Raw genomic sequence first — 18,184 nt, 5'->3', positions numbered from 1 at the left:
ATTCTCCTACCCACGGCTGTATCTGTTCTTACTTCATTTTCTTCCCTCTCAATGTTAAAATCCAGCGTGGAGATTACCTGGACATCTCCCAACCATTTCTTCCAAATTCCTAGTTTAAAGCTCTCAATCACTTGTGCCAGCCTCCATCCTAGAAGTCTGTTTGCTGCCCTACTCAGGTGAAGTCCATCCCGAGAGAACAGTCCTCTGTCCATGAATGCCTCCCAGTGGCCATACATCCCAAAGCCCTCCTTATAGCACCACTGCCTGAGCCATCTGTTGATCATCATAATCTTGTCAGACCTTTGTTGCCCTTCTCTAGGAACAGGCAGAATTCCACTGAAGATCACCTGAGCCTCAAATTCCTTAAGCGTCTTCCCCAGCCTGGCATAGTCTCCCTTGATTCGTTCCAGCGAGAATCTAGCTGTCCTTCATGTGGGAACAAATGATACAATCAGTGGATTCTTTCCCACTCCCACTCCCATTAGGATCCTCAGGGCCACATCCTGTATCTTAGCACCCGGCAGATAGCACACCCTTCTATTCTCTGGATCAGCTCTGTTACAGGCCTGTCTATTCTTCTGAGTAAGGAGTCCCCAATCATGTAGACCTGCCTTTCCCTGGTGATGGTGTGATTCTCCGGTCTATCCCCTGTTCCCTCTGGCTGCAAGTCCTCTTGATTCCTATTCTCCCCTGTAATCCTCTGCAACCCATCCTGTATTCTCCTGGGACTGATATTTGGTGTTATCTCTATTGGTGTAGTCCCCTCTTCCTATAGGACTAGCTGCTCTTCTCTTCTTCCTTGCCCTCTTACTTTTAGTGACCACCTGCTGTGCCCCTTCTTCATTTTTCAACTCTGCAAGCCTATTCCTGAGCTCTATTTCTCCTTCACTAACCCATCTTTTCTTCTGCCTGGTTCTCTTAGTCACATGCTTCCACTGTCCTCACCGAGCAGTCTCCCCTCAGAGCTCTTTGGTCCTGCTTCCATCTGCAAGTCTGAGCTTTTCCCTTCAGCCTCCTCAAATCTTTGCTCCATCACCTGCTTGAACCTCCTTCTAAACTTAACCAGAGTTTCCACCTGCATCTCGGATCTTTTCGTCCATCAGCTCTATCAGGCGGCACTGCATGCAGACAAAACTCTTTTCAGGTACCCCCTCCAGGATCATGTACATACTGCAGCTTCCACATCCAGTCATCTTCATTGTGTCTTCCACTGCTTGGGTCACTACCACTACTGCTTCGGTATCTATCATAGCCTTCCCACCTAAGTCCTGGTAGTCCAGGAAACACAAACCAAAGCAAAACACCACAACCCACAGCAAAACAAATCCCTAATGAGCACCAAAACACTGCCAGAACACCACACACTCCCTTCACTAGCCTGTCTGTTCGTCTGCCTGCCTCTTCTGGTCTTCCCACCAAAACTCCCCTTGCAAACTCCCACTCAAACTCCCCTGTTTACAGCTCTGTTTGCTGGCTCCTGTGCTGCTACAGCTGTTTTAGGTTTGGAGTTTTTAAATAGATGTCCATATTTGTTAAAAAGTACATGCAAAGAAATGCAGCTTGCACCTCAAATGGAAGGTAGTGGTTTGTGATGGTGCTTAGTTTCCTCGGGGTGTTGATTCCACTATCTGGGACTGGCCACCAAGAGAGTCCTGTGTCCTGCACAGATGAGCTTTATTGTAGAGAGTTCTGTTGTGCCAGAGAGCTGTGGTCGTTGACCAGTCGTCATCCTGGAGTTTAGGCCGTTGTTTACCTGCCCTGCACCCAGGCCATGGAGCACCTTGAAGATAAGGACTGAGACTTGATTTGAAATTCTATTGGAAAACTGTGTAGAGAGCAGAGGATAGGGTATCACAAGCATACTGAACCTATGTTGCTGAGAATACACTGCAGTGTTTTGTACTGGTTGGAGTTTCGTGCACAGGTATATCACATTGCCGTACTCAGCTGAGCAATGAGGAAGTTGTGAATAACCGAGGGCAGGTCATCATCCACCACGAGGGGACAGAGTCTCCTAGCGAATGGAGATGATAGCAGCATCTGCAAGTAACAATGTTTATTGAGAGCTTAGAAAGTACTCTCTGATTTCTAGCTGACGCTAAACTATGGACTGAGTTAACCAATTGTGGACGTATACGTTCATCAAAAGAGACTGCAAACTCTTCAAAACTCTGTCCACCAGTATCATTTCTGTTTTGCTCAGGTTCAGCTTCAGCTAGCTGCTGTTCATCCGTGAACTGATCTTGTCCAGTCATTGGGGTCTTCTTGGTAGCAGTGGTGTGTTCATATGTGGAAAAGGATAATTAGAGCTTTGCATGTTGCTGGTGCCTTGGGTTCATGTCATTTGATCTCTTCACTTAGTAGGTGCTGAATCGGACCAGAGAAAGAATTGATCTTTGTGGGACTCATGAGAGGGGTTTAGTGGTGGTGCAGTTTCCATCATCACTCATTTGGTGTGCCTCTCCAGGAAGGACTCAAACCATTTTAGCACATTATCCTGGACTCCTCTGAGATAACACTATCTCATGATCAGTGGTGGTAAATGCTGCAGTGAGGTCCAGGAGGATGAGAATGGATGTCTGCCCTCTATCAGTTGACAGGAGTTAGATCTGTGAGCCTCACTAAATAGTTTCATTTCCATTTCCTAGATTGAGTCTGGATTGTGCTAGGTCTAGAATGTAAGCTTCAGTAGGTGAGCTCATAATTGGCCCGTGTCTAGTTTCTCTGTGAGCTTGCTTAGGAATGGGGAGACTTCATGGTGCTTGGTGATTGGCCAGAACAGATATATCCCTGGTCAGTTTCTTCTAGCTGATTGGGCTCTTGCATGTTGAAAAAGGAGGGGAAGGGAAGCTTCCTTTTCAGAATGGTGTGCTGGCTCTGTTGCTCAGAAGTAGCACCAATTCATGACTTTCTCTCACGAGCCTAGGAATGGCAGGGTCAGATTCACAAGTTTTAGGCTGAAATTCCTTAAGAGTGTCCAGAACTACTTAATGAGTGAATGTACTGAAATCTGGGAATGCAGGTGGGCTGTTAGTTGGTGGGCATAGGTAGAGCAGATCCACGCTGTCTGAGAAGGCTTCCCGAATACGTGTGATCTCAGCAAAGTAGGAGGTTATTTCCTGCTTGTGGTGCTCAGATCTGATGCAGGTTCAGATGCTCGAGAATGAAGCAGTTTACCATCCTACGTAGCTCCTTGGGGCAGGTTTTGGTGGCTTCAGTGGAGGCCACTAGGAAGGTTCTCTTGGCATGTGATAGTCTCTGCATAGGCTAGATCTGTGTGGGCAATGGGGAGGAACAGTGGACACTTGAGTCCAGTGTGTGCTGATTGCCAAGGTTAGCCATACAATGATGATGATTCTCCAGGTCCTCCGTTCCTTGTCCTGTGGGTGTAGTGCTGCTATCTTTTAGTAGGCTTTGGAATTTGTTGAAATCAATGATTCTTCGTGGTTCAGTCAGGATCACTGGTCTTTCCTTTGATTCATTGATGATAGCCCAGGAGCTGGAAGGTCTCTGGTCCTGGCTTCTTAAGGAAATTTCCTCACTCTACGGCTGAGCTCACGTGGCAGTCGCACTCCACTGAAGGAAGAAAGAAATTCTTCCAGTATGGGGGAGGCTTATCAGTGTAAGGCACTGAGCTTTCACAGGAGCTGGACCTAGACTATGAAACTCATTACCTGAAGAAATAATCGCCACAAGCCTGGTCATGTTCAGAGCTAAATGAAAAACTCTTCAACTTTTCTTTCCCTTAATAAATTCTACACATACAAATTCACTTTATAAATGAGTAAAGTTGTCTCCTACAGGCTTGGAAGAAAGGGTGGAGTTTTAATTTTAAATACTAAGGAGGTGATTGAGTACCTAGGGCTCTAATTTCATTTGTTTCCCTGTTTTGCATTTCTGTCACCTGCCCAATTAACTTTCTCTTAAAGGCAATCAAGAACCTTTTAAAACTTTTTCTCCAGGCTTTTGAAGCCTGAAAACATTTTGCCTACCAATTTTTATCCCTTGTTTATAATGAAGCTTGAAATTACAATTGCTCTTGTTTTTGCACCAGCATAATCAAGTGTGCACAGCCCTAAGAATAGTATTTATTTTAGCTTTAGACCAGGGTCAGTGTACCTTTTGACTAGTTTTTTCTATATGCCTGGCACAATTTAAAAAAAAAAAAATCATGACCCTAAATGTTTAATAGGCTAGTAACTGTCTCTTGGCTTCAACACTTAAAATATAAACTCCCAAAGGTATCCAGTGTGGAACTTTGTCCCCTTGACAGTTTATTGTATGATGTAAACTAAGTTATGTTAATGATGGTGTGTTGGGGATGGATTCTGTTAACATTTGTGAACAATGCAGGAACATTCTAATTGAAATGAATTTTGTTTCATTTTGGATTTTCAGGGTCCAGGCCCTCTTTTTCATTTTTTTTTCAGTGGGGGAAGGGAAACCTGCTCTGACAGTCCCTTTTGTTAAATTAGAAGAGATTGGGGGGAAATGGCGCCAGGGAGCTACAGAGTTAAAAGTAGCACTTTTTTTACTCTTGTAATTGACAAGAGTTAGTGTGTTCGTGCTTTCTCTGACTTCTTCCCCAGCCCATTCCAGTATAGGAATAATTCTTTCAAAATTTTAGTTTTTGACAGAAGCAGATTGTCACACATCTTGTAATATTTTGCACAGGTATAGCTACCATTATTGTAGGTTAAAACTCTTAAATTTTAGCTCCTCTAGTTTTTAATATACAGATAAATTCTATTAAATGCATTTCTGTCAACAAATATCATGGAAGTGAACATTTTCCCACTAAAGGTTTTGATTTCAATGAAACTGCATATTTTGATGGAAAACTTCCCATCAAATATTTTTCAGACAACTCTATTAATGATACATTTGGCTCCTACATCTTTACTAAAACAAATTACTAAAAATCCCCTCTTGTACCAACAAGTGCAGTAAGGGAAAAATCTAGCAATTAAGTTTTTTTTTGTTTTTGTTGTTGTCAAGGTTCCTCCCCCACTCTGAACTTTAGGGTACAGATGTGGGGACCTGCATAAACACTTCTAAGCTTAACTACCAGCTTAGATCTGGTTTTGCTGCCACCATCCAGATTCCTCAGTGTCTGGAACACCCTCTTTCCCCCCAGAAACCTTCCCCTCTCTGGGTAGCCTTGAGAGGCTTTTTCACCAAGTTCCTGGTGAACACCAATCCAACCCTTGGATCTTAACACAAGGAGAATTTAACCATCCCCCCTCCTTTCCCCCACCAATTCCTGGTGAGTCCAGATCCAATCCCCTTGGATCTTAAAACAAGGAAAAATCAATCAGGTTCTTAAAAAGAAAGCTTTTAATTAAAGAAAGAAAGGTAAAAATCTTCTCTGTAAAATTAGGATGGAAAATACTTTACAGGGTAATCAGATTCATATAGCCCAGAGGAACCCCCTCTAGCCTTAGGTTTAAAGTTACAGCAAACAGAGGTAAAATCCTCTCAGCAAAAAGGAACATTTACAAGTTGAGAAAACAAAATTAAGACTAACACGCCTTGCCTGGCTGTTACTTACAAGTTTGAAATATGAGAAACTGGTTCAGAAAGATTTGGAGAGCCTAGATTGATGTCTGGTCCCTCTTAGTCCCAAGAGCGAACAACCCCCAAAACAAAGAGCACAAACAAAAGACTTCCCCCCACCAAGATTTGAAAGTATCTTGTCCCCTTATTGGTCCTTTGTATCAGGTGTCAGCCAGGTTTCCTGAGCTTCTTAACTCTTTACAGGTAAAAGGATTTTGGTGTCTCTGGCCATGAGGGATTTTATAGTATTGTACACAGGAGGGCTGTTCCCTTCCCTTTATAGTTATGACAGTTGTTGTTTTTTTAAAGAAGCATAAACACATTCCAAATACTGAAAAAGGTATCTGCATCCTTTTCCTAAACCATCTGACTAGAGTTCTTCCTACAGTGTGGCTCTTTACGGAACCTGCTCTAAAAGTGACCTGCAAAGGGAGGAAAAATTAGGCGGGGGGAGGGGGAGTGTTACCTTTCCTGCTTTCTAATGAATGCCCAAAGTGTTTTCAGAAGTCCTAATACACATCTGAGACCTCAGTCTTCCAATAAAAACATGGAAGCAAGACTTGACATACCTGATATTTCTAAGGTAACAAATAATCAAGACTCCTTCATGCATTGGAAACAAGTGGAAAAGGACACAAACTTAATTCATTGTTCCTTATACAGTGACTCCTCACTTAACATCGTTTCACTTAATCGCATTTTTCAGGAACATAACTATAACGTTAAGTGAATCCAATTTCCCCATAAGAATTAATGTAAATGAGGGGGTTAGGTTCCAGGGAAATTTTTTTCACCAGACAAAAGACTATATATTGTGTGTACATACACACACGTACGTATAAGTTTTAAACAAACAATTTAATACTGTCAAGTATCAGAGGGGTAGCCGTGTTAGTCTGGAGCATTCTCAGAACTACGATACCCGCATGAGGAAATAAGGAAACAAATCAACAGAGCCAGATGTATACCCAGAAGCCTTCTGCTGCAAGACAAGCCCAAGAAAGAAACCGACAGAACTCCACTGGCCATCACCTACAGTCCTCAGCTAAAACCTCTTCAACGCATCATCCGTGATCTACAACCCATCCTGGACAACCGTCCCTTGCTTTCACAGGCCTTCGGAGGTAGGCTAGTCCTCGCCCACAGACAACCTGCCAACCTTAAGCATATTCTTACCAGCAACCACACCATAGTAACTCTAACTCGGGAACCAATCCATGCAACAAACCTCGATGCGAGCTCTGCCCACATATTTACACCAGCGACACCATCACAGGACCTAACCAGATCAGCCACAACATCACCAGTTCATTCACTTGCATGTCCACCAATGTAATATACGCCATCATGTGCCAGCAATGCCCCTCTGGTATGTACATTGGCCAAGCTGGACAGTCCCTACATAAAAGGATAAATGGACACAAGTCAGATATTAGGAATGGCAATATACAAAAACCTGTAGGAGAACGCTTCAGCCTCCTTGGACACACAGTAGCAGATTTAAAGGTAGGCATCCTGCAGCAAAAAAACTTCAGGACCAGACTCCAAAGAGAAACTGCTGAACTTCAGTTCATCTGCAAATTTGACACCATCAGCTCAGGGTTAAACAAAGGCTTTGGCTACACTTGCATTTCAAAGCGCTGCCGCGGCAGCGCTTTGAAGCGCTAAGTGTAATCAAAGCACCAGCGCTGGGAGAAAACTCTCCCAGCGCTGTCCGTACTCCACTTCCCTGTGGGGAATAACAGACAGCGCTGGGAGCGCGGCTCCCAGCGCTGGGGCTTTGACTACACTGGCGCTTTGTAGCGCCGCAATTTGCAGCGCTGCAGAGGGTGTGTTTTCACACCCTGCTGCAGCGCTGCAAATTTGTAAGTGTAGCCAAGCCCAAAGACTGTGAATGGCTAGCCAACTACAAAAGCAGTTTCTCCTCCCTAGGTGTTCACACCTCAACTGCTAGAAGAGGACCTTGTCCTTCCTGATTGAACTAACCTCGTTATCTCTAGACTGATTGATTCTTGCCTGCATATTTATACCTGCCTCTGGAAATTTCCACCACATGTGTCTGACGAAGTGGGTATTCACTCATGAAAGCTGATGCTCCAATACTTCTGTTAGTCTATAAGGTGCCACAGGACAATTTAATACTGGTACACAGTGATGATGATTGTGAAGCTTGGTTGAGGTGGAGGACTCAGAGGGGTGGGATATTTCCAGGGAATGCCTTACTGCTAAATGATGAACTAGCAATTGGCTGAGCCCTCAAGGGTTAACTCTCACACTCTACTATACAAGGTAGCAGGAAAGGCGGGCGGGCGGACAGACTGTGTGTGTGTGTGTGTGTGTGTGTGTGTGTGAGATGAACATTTCCCCTTTAAGTATGAAGAGTGGGGTCAGAAGTGCCCTGCCTTGTTAATTAGATCAGCAAGCTCAGACCAGACAGCAGCTGCTTCTGTCTGGAAGCTCCCTCTGTCGTGTGTCCCCCCCTGCTCTATGGAAGATGGGGTAAGCGGGGGGTGGGGGGACACCCTGATATTAGCCCCCCTCCTCTTCTCCCCCCCCCCCAGCAAGCAGGAGTCTTGGGGAGCAGCTCCAAGGCAGATGGCAGGAGCAGCACATGGCAGTGCAGGGAGGGACAGCTGCAATAGCTAACCTGCTGGGCAGCTGCTGCACAGGGAACTTAGGGGAGTTGGGAGCTGATGGGGGCTGTCAGTCCACCATGGTTCCAAGCCCCCACCAGCTAGCTCCACCGGGCTGCTCTTCCTGCAATCAGTGGACAAAGCAGGTGACTGCCAAACGACATTAGAAGGGAGCATTGCACAACTTTAAACGAGCATGTTCCCTAATTGATCAGCAACGAAACAACGTTAACCGGGATGACTTTGTGAGAAGTTACTGTACAGATCTCCTTTAAAGGCTGGTTGATGAGTCTTTTTAATATCAAATCAGTACTTGTAGAAAAGCTACATATCTAGGCTCAGATATTAAATGATTTGAAATTTTCTTTGCATTGAAAAATCACAAACTTCTAGCAACTATCCTTGATTTTCTTCAACTGTTCTTTAATAACAACCCAAGATCATCTGGTTTTTGTTGTTGCAGTCTTGAAACCAATGGAAGCAGATTGTTCCTTGTACATCAGCTTCTACTTAGCTTTATGATGGAAATTCTGTTTTTAGCAATGAGAACAACTCTCTTTAGAATGATGGACAGGAGTAGTGTTGAAGAGATCCTTACTTAGTAATGAGTTGACAAATTGATGATTATGCATATCTTTCCCTAAAAATGAATAGGTTTTAGTTTAAAAGAACTTTTCATTTAACTTCTCATACTCCAGTATCATTGTTAATGAATTTCAAGTTAAATGTAAAGATCTGAGACACGTTTGGAGTAGACAGCTTTCTAGAAAATTCCATCCAGCTTTTAGTTTCACTTTACCAGTAGGTTAGTTCAGCATGTAGCAAAGAACTATGTGAAGTGTTTGTATTTGTGCATTTGTCACTTGCCACATCCAGACAGAATTGTCACTGGGAGGTAAACTAAAGCTCATTCATCCAAACGTTGGCGGCAACAGTAGTCAGCCTCAAGTCAGTCCTGCCTTTTATGATATACAAGGCAGTTTCTTGGCGATGGTTACATACTCTACAAAACATTAGTGCTTTGACAGTGCATCAAAAAGGTTTTTAATTTGATCTGTCTGTACTACTAGGGGTATTTCTAAACTGAGCCACTTTTTCTCTGGTCTGAGTTCTCGGGGCATATTTTTCCCAGAATGTACAAACTAACAATGTCATAGTGTTTGGTTACATTCATCACATTTCTCTTGTATCATCACATTTGTGACACTGGTAATTGTAGAGGTTTGACAGTATTGAGTTGTAAGAATTCAGTTCCTTTTTTTTTTTTTTTTTTTTTTTTGGCCCTTAAACACAAGTGTTCTTTTTAAATCTAATTTTTTAGCCCTCTTGTGGTGTCAGTTAACCATTGTGCCACCTGTCTTCCTGTCTTTTGGAAAAGTGGGGTGAATTATTCAACTAAATCTTGTTGCACAGGACTTCTGTATTATTTCAGGTACCTTTTAAATCTATTTTGGAAATACATGTTGTTCTTTGAGTGCTTGCTCATGTCCCTTTCATATTAGGGCTGTGTACTTGCCACATGCACCGGTGTCAGAAGTTTTTCCCTCAGCAGTATCCGTAGGGGACTGGCTCTGGTGCCCTCTGGAGTGGTGGCCACATGGTGTGGTATAAGGGGTGCTGCTGGCTCCCCCCACCTCAGTTCCTTCTTGCCACCAGTGACAAGTGGAATGTCTACTGCTTAGACTAGCATTGATTCCTTCTCTGTTCTTGCAAACTTTGAAATCCTGTAAAATAGTTATACATAGTTAGTAGTTTTCTTATTTACCCTTAGTAGTAGTTCTTCAACTCTCCATTGGTCCTGGATGGGACCCGGTCGCAGCATGCCCATCAGCGATCCCCATACCAGCTGCCTGAGGTGCTTAGGTGAAGGGCACATAAGTGATGAGCTGTATCTGCAAGTCCTTCAAACCTAGGATGAAGGAGCACGATATGCATCTCAGAGCACTCTTAAGAGTCGGCACTCACTCCAGCACCAGAGCAGTGGTCCAACTCTGCACCAAGCATTGTGGTCTCTGTGTGCAGTGCCCCCCCGGTGCCGTCTACAAGCCAGCATCGGTCTCCCTCCACGGCTCCAGTCAAGAAGCTGAAAAAGACTGTGAGGGGAAGATCTCCTACCTCCCGCAAGGGAAAGGAGAGGACAGGGGGCGAGCCAAGACCCATGTCGAAGAGCTCAACATCTCCCTCGGGAAGTCGGGCCCCAGATCAAGTCGAGCGGTGCAGCCCATCCCATGCCTTGCCTGTGCCTCCAGATAGAGGTGCAGGCCCTGGCCAACTTCAGGTGCCATTGATGCCTGAAGCCCTTCAAGCAGCTCAGGACATCCTGGCGCTCCCAGGGCCACCCTCACCGGCTCCTTCGGTACCCCAGTCTCCGGGAAAACGCACGTTGGGACCGATGCATGTGTCCCTGCCTCAGTGGTACCATGCCCCATCGAGAGGGACGTCCCACCAGCGTTCGCCTGCCTGCAGCTGTCCTGCCTCAGGATTGGAGAGGCAGGCTCAGCAGAGCCCTCTTCAGTCTCTGCACTGGGGGGACCAATCGAGGGACTCGAGGCGTACTTTGCTGGTAGATTGGCGCAGAACCTCTGAGGCATGCGCCACCAGCAAGAACTCCAGGACCAGCACAACCATCTTTAATGGTCCAAGAGTGATCGGGCACCAGAGACGGCCAATCACCGGGCCGTCATTGCCCATCTCCAAAAGGAAGGTTGCCCCACTCAGGCCGATCCTTCTGGCAGCCGGCTCATAGTAGCTCCCAGTCCCATTCGACATCCCGGTACTGGTCGAGAAGCATGAGGCGTGGATCGCCAAGTATCTGATGAAGATCCACCGAACCCTGTCGGTCCCCGAGAGCCCGAACAAGACGGGGCCCCCTCACCCAGTTCCTCAGGATGATGCCAAGGCACACCAGGAACTTTTGAAGAGGGTCACTTTTAAGCTGGGGCTTCAGGCAGAGGAATTGGGAGAGCCCGCGGACTCTGTTTGACGTCCTCTGCTCTTCAGCTCCTGCCAGGGTGGGCTCTACCCCTTGATGAAAGGGTTTCTAAATGTGTCTCTGAAATTAAAGCCTTGACCTCAGAACCTCCATACACGGTATTCTACGAAGATAAGGTTCAGTTGCGGCCCCACCCGTCCTTCCTGCCAAAGGTGGTCTCCATGTGAACCAGGATATCTTTCTCCCCATGTTCTGTCCCAAACCACTCAAGACCAGGTGAGGAGAGGTGTCTTCATGCCCTGGATGTCCGGAGGACCTTGGCTTTCTACTTAGAACGTACCAAGCCTTTCTGAAAATTGACTCAACTCTTCATCACTATAGCGGATAGGCGGAAGGGTCACTCGGTGTCCTCGCAGAGCATCTCCAATTGGATTACCTCCGTGCATAAGGACCTGTTATGACCTGGCAGGGGTTCCGCCACCACTGATTGTCAGAGCCCACTCGACAGTGCAGTCGTCTTCGGCAGCCTTCCTGTCTCACATCCCTATCCAGGACACCTGTAGAGCTGCAACATGGTCCTCTGGTCACACATTTACCGCTCATTATGCCATCACTCAGCAGGCCAGAGATGATGCTGGGTTCGGCAGAGCTGTGTTGCAATCTACACATTTGTGAACTCCTACCCACCTCCAGGGGTACTGCTTTGGAGTCACCTAATATGGAATGGACATGAGCAAGCACTCGAAGAAAAGACAGTTACCTTTTCTGTAACCGGTGTTCTTCGAGATGTGTTGCTCATGTCCGTTCCACGACCCACCCTCCTTCCCCACTGTCAGAGTTTCTGGCAAGAAGGAACTGAGGGTGGAAGGATCCATGCAGGGGCCACTCCAGAGGGAGCCAGAGCCTATGGATACTGCTGAGGGAAAAACTTCTGGCACCGGTGCATGCAGCAAGCACACACACCTAATGTAGAATGGACATGAATAACACCTCTCGAAGAACACCAGTTACAGAAAAGGGAACTGTCTTGTATGTGCTTTACCAATTTGATTTGGTTTTAAAGGAGACTTAGTAATTAGCTGTATTTCTAGACTTATATACTTTATCCTTTGACAAAGTTCCTCCTCTGCTTTGGTGAGTTCTGCGCTTATTGGTGGATTTGCTCGCCTCAGAGATTCACGGCAGCCCTCAGTTTGGCCACTTTTGCTAGCAGCTCAAATCTGCTGTTCACTCAGCTAACCTCATCACTGGCCAGCATGGGGAAAGGGAGGAGAACAATCCCTGCAGTCTCCTGACCCACCTAGTGGGTCAGGTGATAGGCCAGGGACCTTCCCCTCCGGTGGGACGGACAGTCCAGGTCACCTCCTCTGGTCTCAGATAGGGAGTTGAGGCAGATGGGGGGAACCCAGGCCCACGCTCTACTCCGGGTTCCAGCACAGGGCCCTGTGGATTGCCACTGTCTACAGTGTCTCTTGTAACAGCTATGTGACAGCTACAACTCTCTGGGCTACTTCCCCATGGCCTCCTCCCAACTCCTTCTTTATCCTCACCACGGGACCTTCCTCCTGATGTTTGGTAATGCTTGTACTTCACAGTCCTCCAGCAGTACGCCTACTCACTCTCAGCTTCTTGTGCCTCTTCCTCCCAGCTCCTCACACGCATGCCTCACTAACTGAGGTGAGGTCCTTTTTAAACCCAGGTGCCCTGATTAGCCAGCCTGTCCTAATTGATTCTAGGAGCTTCTTAATTGGCTCCAGGTGTCCTAATTAGCCTACCTGCCTACCTTAATTGGTTCCAGCAAGTTCCTACTTGTTCTGGAACTGCCGCTGTTACCTTACCCAGGGAAAAGGGACCTGCTGAATCTGGGACTAATATATCTGCCTTCTATCACTCTTCTGTAGCCATCTGGCCTGACCCTGTCACACCGTATATATTAATTTATCCTCACACAATAGTTTTGAGATATTCTTCTCCTGTTACAGATGGGGGGGCTAAGGCATAGAGACAGTGACTTGTCCAAGGTAACATAGGAACTTTGGCAGAACCAAGAACAAAATCTAGTTCTTTGGAGCGTCACTCCATTGCCATAACGACAAGACTGTCCTTCCTCTCAACTGCTACATGCTCTTTGAGAATATCTGCCACAATACACCTAAGAAATATTGAGGAAGAATTTTAAATGCACATTATAATGCAGTTTCCTTTTTGATTAGCATCTTAGTACATCATTTACAAAATTGAGGTTTTTGTCAACCATTGTGTAAATCATTTGAAACCATATACTTAGGTTACATGTTGCAATGAAATTTCATATATTCTCCTGTAGTTACTGGCAGTCCCGGCAGGATAGCTACCAAGGAAAGATTACCAGCATCAAGGAGCTAAGGGGAAGAAATGAATATACAATACAAAATAAATTCCTTAAAATGTCACCAAACATCAGATTTTTAATTTGATTTCCTTTTTTGCATTCAAGGTGGATACACTGTTCTTAATTCAGCAAGTTGTGCTTGGAGAAGCCAGAGTCTCCCACATCTGGCTGTTGTATGCCGCTCTCTAGGCAGTTCTGTACAGCTTCCATTCAGTATTCACTCGTGTGTGTGGTGCTAGTGTGCCATGAGGGCTCTGGGGTCCTGAACACTACTGATAATCTGTTCATTTAATTAGGTACAGATTTAGAAGCTGAATCACGTTAAAATGTAGCGCGTAGGCAATATTGCCAGTCCAGTGAAAGTCCTAAAAATCATGGGATTAATTTAAACATTTTCAATTGCATTGACCAGTGGTCACTAATTTCAGCATGTGCTAGGGATAATAGACTCCCTAGCAACTCTAGAAATTGATTGTGTAAAAATGACTCTTTACCTAAATTTGCCAACTGTGAGTATTCAAAGTCACAGCCACCCATTTTAGTGACAAAAGTAGAAATTTTACTGTGTACTTTTTTACTATCATTAGCTTGCTACCAACACAGCTAACACTGAGTGATTCTTTTCCATCTTATGCATCAACAGAATTGTTTGTTCAGCAGTTGTCTTCTCTTCATTGGGTTTTGATCGGTATAATAGAATACGTAGGAGTGTAAATGGCCACCAGAATCTCTTTTGCTGGTGATATGCAAGACAGAAAAGAGCTCAGGTTGATTCTCAGATTCTCAGTATGCAGGCATGATAGTTTAGGGAGAAAATCCTTATGTACAAAACTGAGCATAATTTGATATGGAGAGGAAAAACATTGAAGCATACAAAGTCATTTTTCAGAGCAGAACTGCAGTTTAAGGGATTTTTCAGTGTGCTGTTTTCACACTCAGTGCAGCCCAATAAAAATGAGCTTTTGCTAAATCAGGAACTCTTTATGCCCCTTTGAGCCCATACAGTCCATAAAAACCGCTATCCCACCTGGCAGTCCACTGAAGATTTACTCTGTCACTCGTAGCTCAATTTTAAGATGTTAATTTTTTTCTATGAAAACTAATTAAACTAAATAAAAGCTATAAGGCTACCATACCAGTGATATTCCTAAAAGCTAATAGAGCCTAAACTGTAATATTGGAAAGAGCAACTCTATTATATTATCATTTCTCTTGTCCATTTATGCACTTGGATGAATAATAATCTGAGATTATTCCACCACCATTGTGTACTCAGCCATTTAGAGTTTGAAATGTACCACTGATCTGGAGAATGTTTGATCTTACAACATTCATAACTCAATTAGGAACTGAGAGTGTAGAGTGAGAAGTCTCTGCATCATGAATTTACTTTGAGCTGTGGTATCACTAATGGAAGTGGCAAGACTCTTCACTTTGGTTTATTGATATGTGATTAGTACTGTATCTGTTGTCACTGCCCCAGGAATGTGTTCTAGATGCAGTAAAGACTATGATAAAGGAAGTGAATGAAAGGCATTGAAAAAAGTGTAATATCTGACTGTAGCTTCATGTTAACTTTTATCTAAAATGTTATGTATGAATAGGTAGTATACTTCAATTAAATAAGAGAACTACCCCAAATTTTCTCTAAAAATGTGTTTGGTTAGATATCTGGTGCATTTGTTGGCTTTACTGAGCGTAACTTACCTCCTTTGAGATTGTCACTACTTTGGGCAGGTGCCTTTTGCCATTTCTCTTAGGATGGTACACAATGTTCATCTTAGTTTGGTTGTCTTTGTGCTATTTTTACATCTTTCTGGCTCAAATGTAACTGTATTGGAGCTCAAAATAAGCTTGTCATTTACCCGTCAAATAAGGAACATAATTCAACTTTAGATTTTCCTCCCCCGAGAACAGCTCCAATATGCAAATACCTTCAGTTGCTAAAAAAAAAACAAAATAAAAATATTCTATGCCCTCCCCTCCCCCACCCAAAAAGTGGTTGGAAACAAAAGGCCTTTGTTTCATGATGGGCCACTTAAAGAGAAACTGTCCGGTTTTAGGCTAAAAATTTGATCTACTGTTTTAGCATCTTGGGGAATAGTCGGTGCTCTTGAGCTCTGCCTGCACCAATAAATACTGTCTTGCATAGATCCCATAACTTCTGTCAGTGTTTTTCTCTGCATTGTGGTGGTGGGGGATGTTTCCCAGAATATTGTAGTTTTAAGGGAGGTCAAATTGTTAGCCTAAACTGAGATGCTTTTTATGCAATAATAGCTAATTAAGTTTCCATATACAGTAACTAAGGCGCTTTCTGTGCAACAGTACTCTTTTTAAAAAGTAGATTAAGCTTCATGGTCCTCCTGCAGTTATGCACTATAGGTGTATGTTGGATCTTCAGACATTTTGACTTTATATGCTCCAGCATTTTCATGTGGTGATTGTTCAGGGAAGAGGGCTGAGGTACAGTAATAAGTACTATAAGGCTTAACCCTCAGATGGTCAGCAATTTGTTTATCCCTACATTTTAAAAATAAAATAGATGGCTTGCAGTTTTTCCATTCTTATATAGTTTATAAGTAGGAATGGGCATTTAGCTGTGATTTCAGGTATCACTAATGGTGCCCTTGTGGCAACCTCTCAATTGAGTAAATGGGAGCACTGATAACAGCCTTTCTTATTTGAATGACTATTTTATGATCTGCTGGCTTGTGACAAAACAGATGTCGCTGGTGATTCGAAAGCTGTATTAGATTGAGTTGTAAGAACTAGGAGAGCATTTCTTGAAGGCTTCCTGATCACAGAACAAAGAGGTTGTAATTTTTGCATGTTACAACAGAAATAAAAACTGCTTTTCTAAAAAAAAAATATTTTTTCCCCCTCTCTCCAATATAGGTTGCCAACTTGGCCTGTTCCATCTCAAATAATGAAGAAGGTGTGAAACTAGTTCGCATGTCAGCAAGTCAGCTTGAAAATCTCTGTCCTCAGGTAATTTGCAAGCTTGAGTATTTCATAGGTGTACATGGGAGTAGGGAATATCTAAAGCAGTGGAAGTGGACTGAGTATTGAAGGATGAACAACTGGGATAGGAACTTGCCTAAAAACATATGCCAGAAAAGTTGGCCTGTGATTTGTGGCTACCTGATTAGCTTACTACTACATTTACTAGTACATAATATGTGTCCCACTAGATTCGAACAGTTATGTCTAGACAAACTGCTAGACAGTAAATAGTGAAGATATGCAGTATATATGCATGCTCATGTTGCAAAAGAATGTGGTATGAAGAAAGTACCATTGCATCTATCAAAATTAGTAGGTTTAAGATATGACCATAATATGAAATGCTAAATACTTTACATGCCCTTTGCTAAGTTGTTATAAAATGATTTTGTCAAAGTAGCAGAACGCATGAACTTGTTAAAAAAGATCTTCTTTGATAGGGAGAAAAAAAGATAGATAAGCTTAAAACCAATCAAACTTTTGGTTAAGATCACATTTTTTTTGATTCACAGTTCTTTATTGCAAACAGGAAAGCAATAAAGCGCTAGACTGTCCTATTTAATCATCTAAGTCTTGATCTCATAAATACTTCTGACAAGGTAGTAGGAGTGAATTGAAGACATTAGTGCTCATCAATGCTTATGGTGGCTTAAAGGAAGGGCAGTGACAAATTCAGAGCTCTGAAGTACAGAAATAAGCCATTGCAAGAGGATAAGCATGAATAGGAAATATATATTTTAAAAATATAATGTCCTGTTCATCCATTGTCAAACTTTGCCTTGTCATAAAAGGTGATCTGTCTCCTTTAGCTGCTTTGTGTTTTTATATAGGTTTCCCCTCTATCCTCCTTCCCTTAGGAATTCAGGTCACTGCTGCTCTGGGTTTCTTTGTTTTGTATGGGATGAGTGTGAGTGAATGGGATATGACTGATAGTAATATTTATTTTTTTGTATCATTCTTAGAAAACCAGCAACATTTAGTTAAATAAGCAAATACATGCACCTGAATGCCAAACACATAGTTAAGTCTCAGAGAGACAGGCAGCCCTGTTTCCTTCTTCCACCAGAAGGAATGTTGTGCCTTATGTGACTATATTATCTGAGAATAGAAGAAGAGAAGAAAATCAGTTTTCATCCAACACTAAAATAACTTTGACCATTCTCACACATTTCCCTATTGGAGAATGTACATTATTATCTTGTACAGGGAAAATAAGATCGTGCAGTTCAGGAATGAAATGATTTTGGCAATTGTAGGAAGTTTGTCCAGCTCTGGTATATACCCACATTAAAAATGCAGGTACATGGATCAGTCTTTCTTTTCAATAAGTCTTAATCAACAAGATCATGTTTTTTGATAAACCTCCTAATTGCTAGGTATTGGTCCATCACCAAGTGCCCATGTTTCAGATGATGATTTTGAAAATCATCAGTTCTGTTTATTTGGTTATTTGTAAAAATGGACATACTAAGTCAGACTCCTAGAACAGGCTCTAATTTTGTATCTCTAATTGATAATAGATACAACTAGACTAGGTATAGATGCTCTATAAAACTGGTTAAATTCATTTTACTTTATATGTAGACAGAGCTCTGCATGTAATTCTTTTGAGCCTGATGCAATAAATAGGTAATGTCACTATTACAGGACTAGCTGCACTTCTGTCCCCTTACTTGTCTGAGTCTACCC

General features: G+C 43.4%; 1 protein-coding gene across 1 annotated transcript in view; it reads left to right on the top strand.

Annotated features, from left to right (window-relative positions):
* Positions 1-18,184, top strand: part of CTNNA1 (catenin alpha 1) — a 220,161-nt gene that overhangs the window by 154,094 nt on the left and 47,883 nt on the right. The window contains exon 10 of the mRNA XM_045027314.1: positions 16,388-16,480. Coding sequence (XP_044883249.1) covers positions 16,388-16,480 — 93 coding nt within the window. The remainder of the gene's footprint in view (positions 1-16,387; positions 16,481-18,184) is intronic.

This window comes from Mauremys mutica, chromosome 8 (assembly GCF_020497125.1).
Source record: "Mauremys mutica isolate MM-2020 ecotype Southern chromosome 8, ASM2049712v1, whole genome shotgun sequence".
Classification (NCBI taxonomy): Eukaryota; Metazoa; Chordata; order Testudines; family Geoemydidae; genus Mauremys; species Mauremys mutica.
This window is presented reverse-complemented; position numbering and strand designations above follow the sequence as displayed.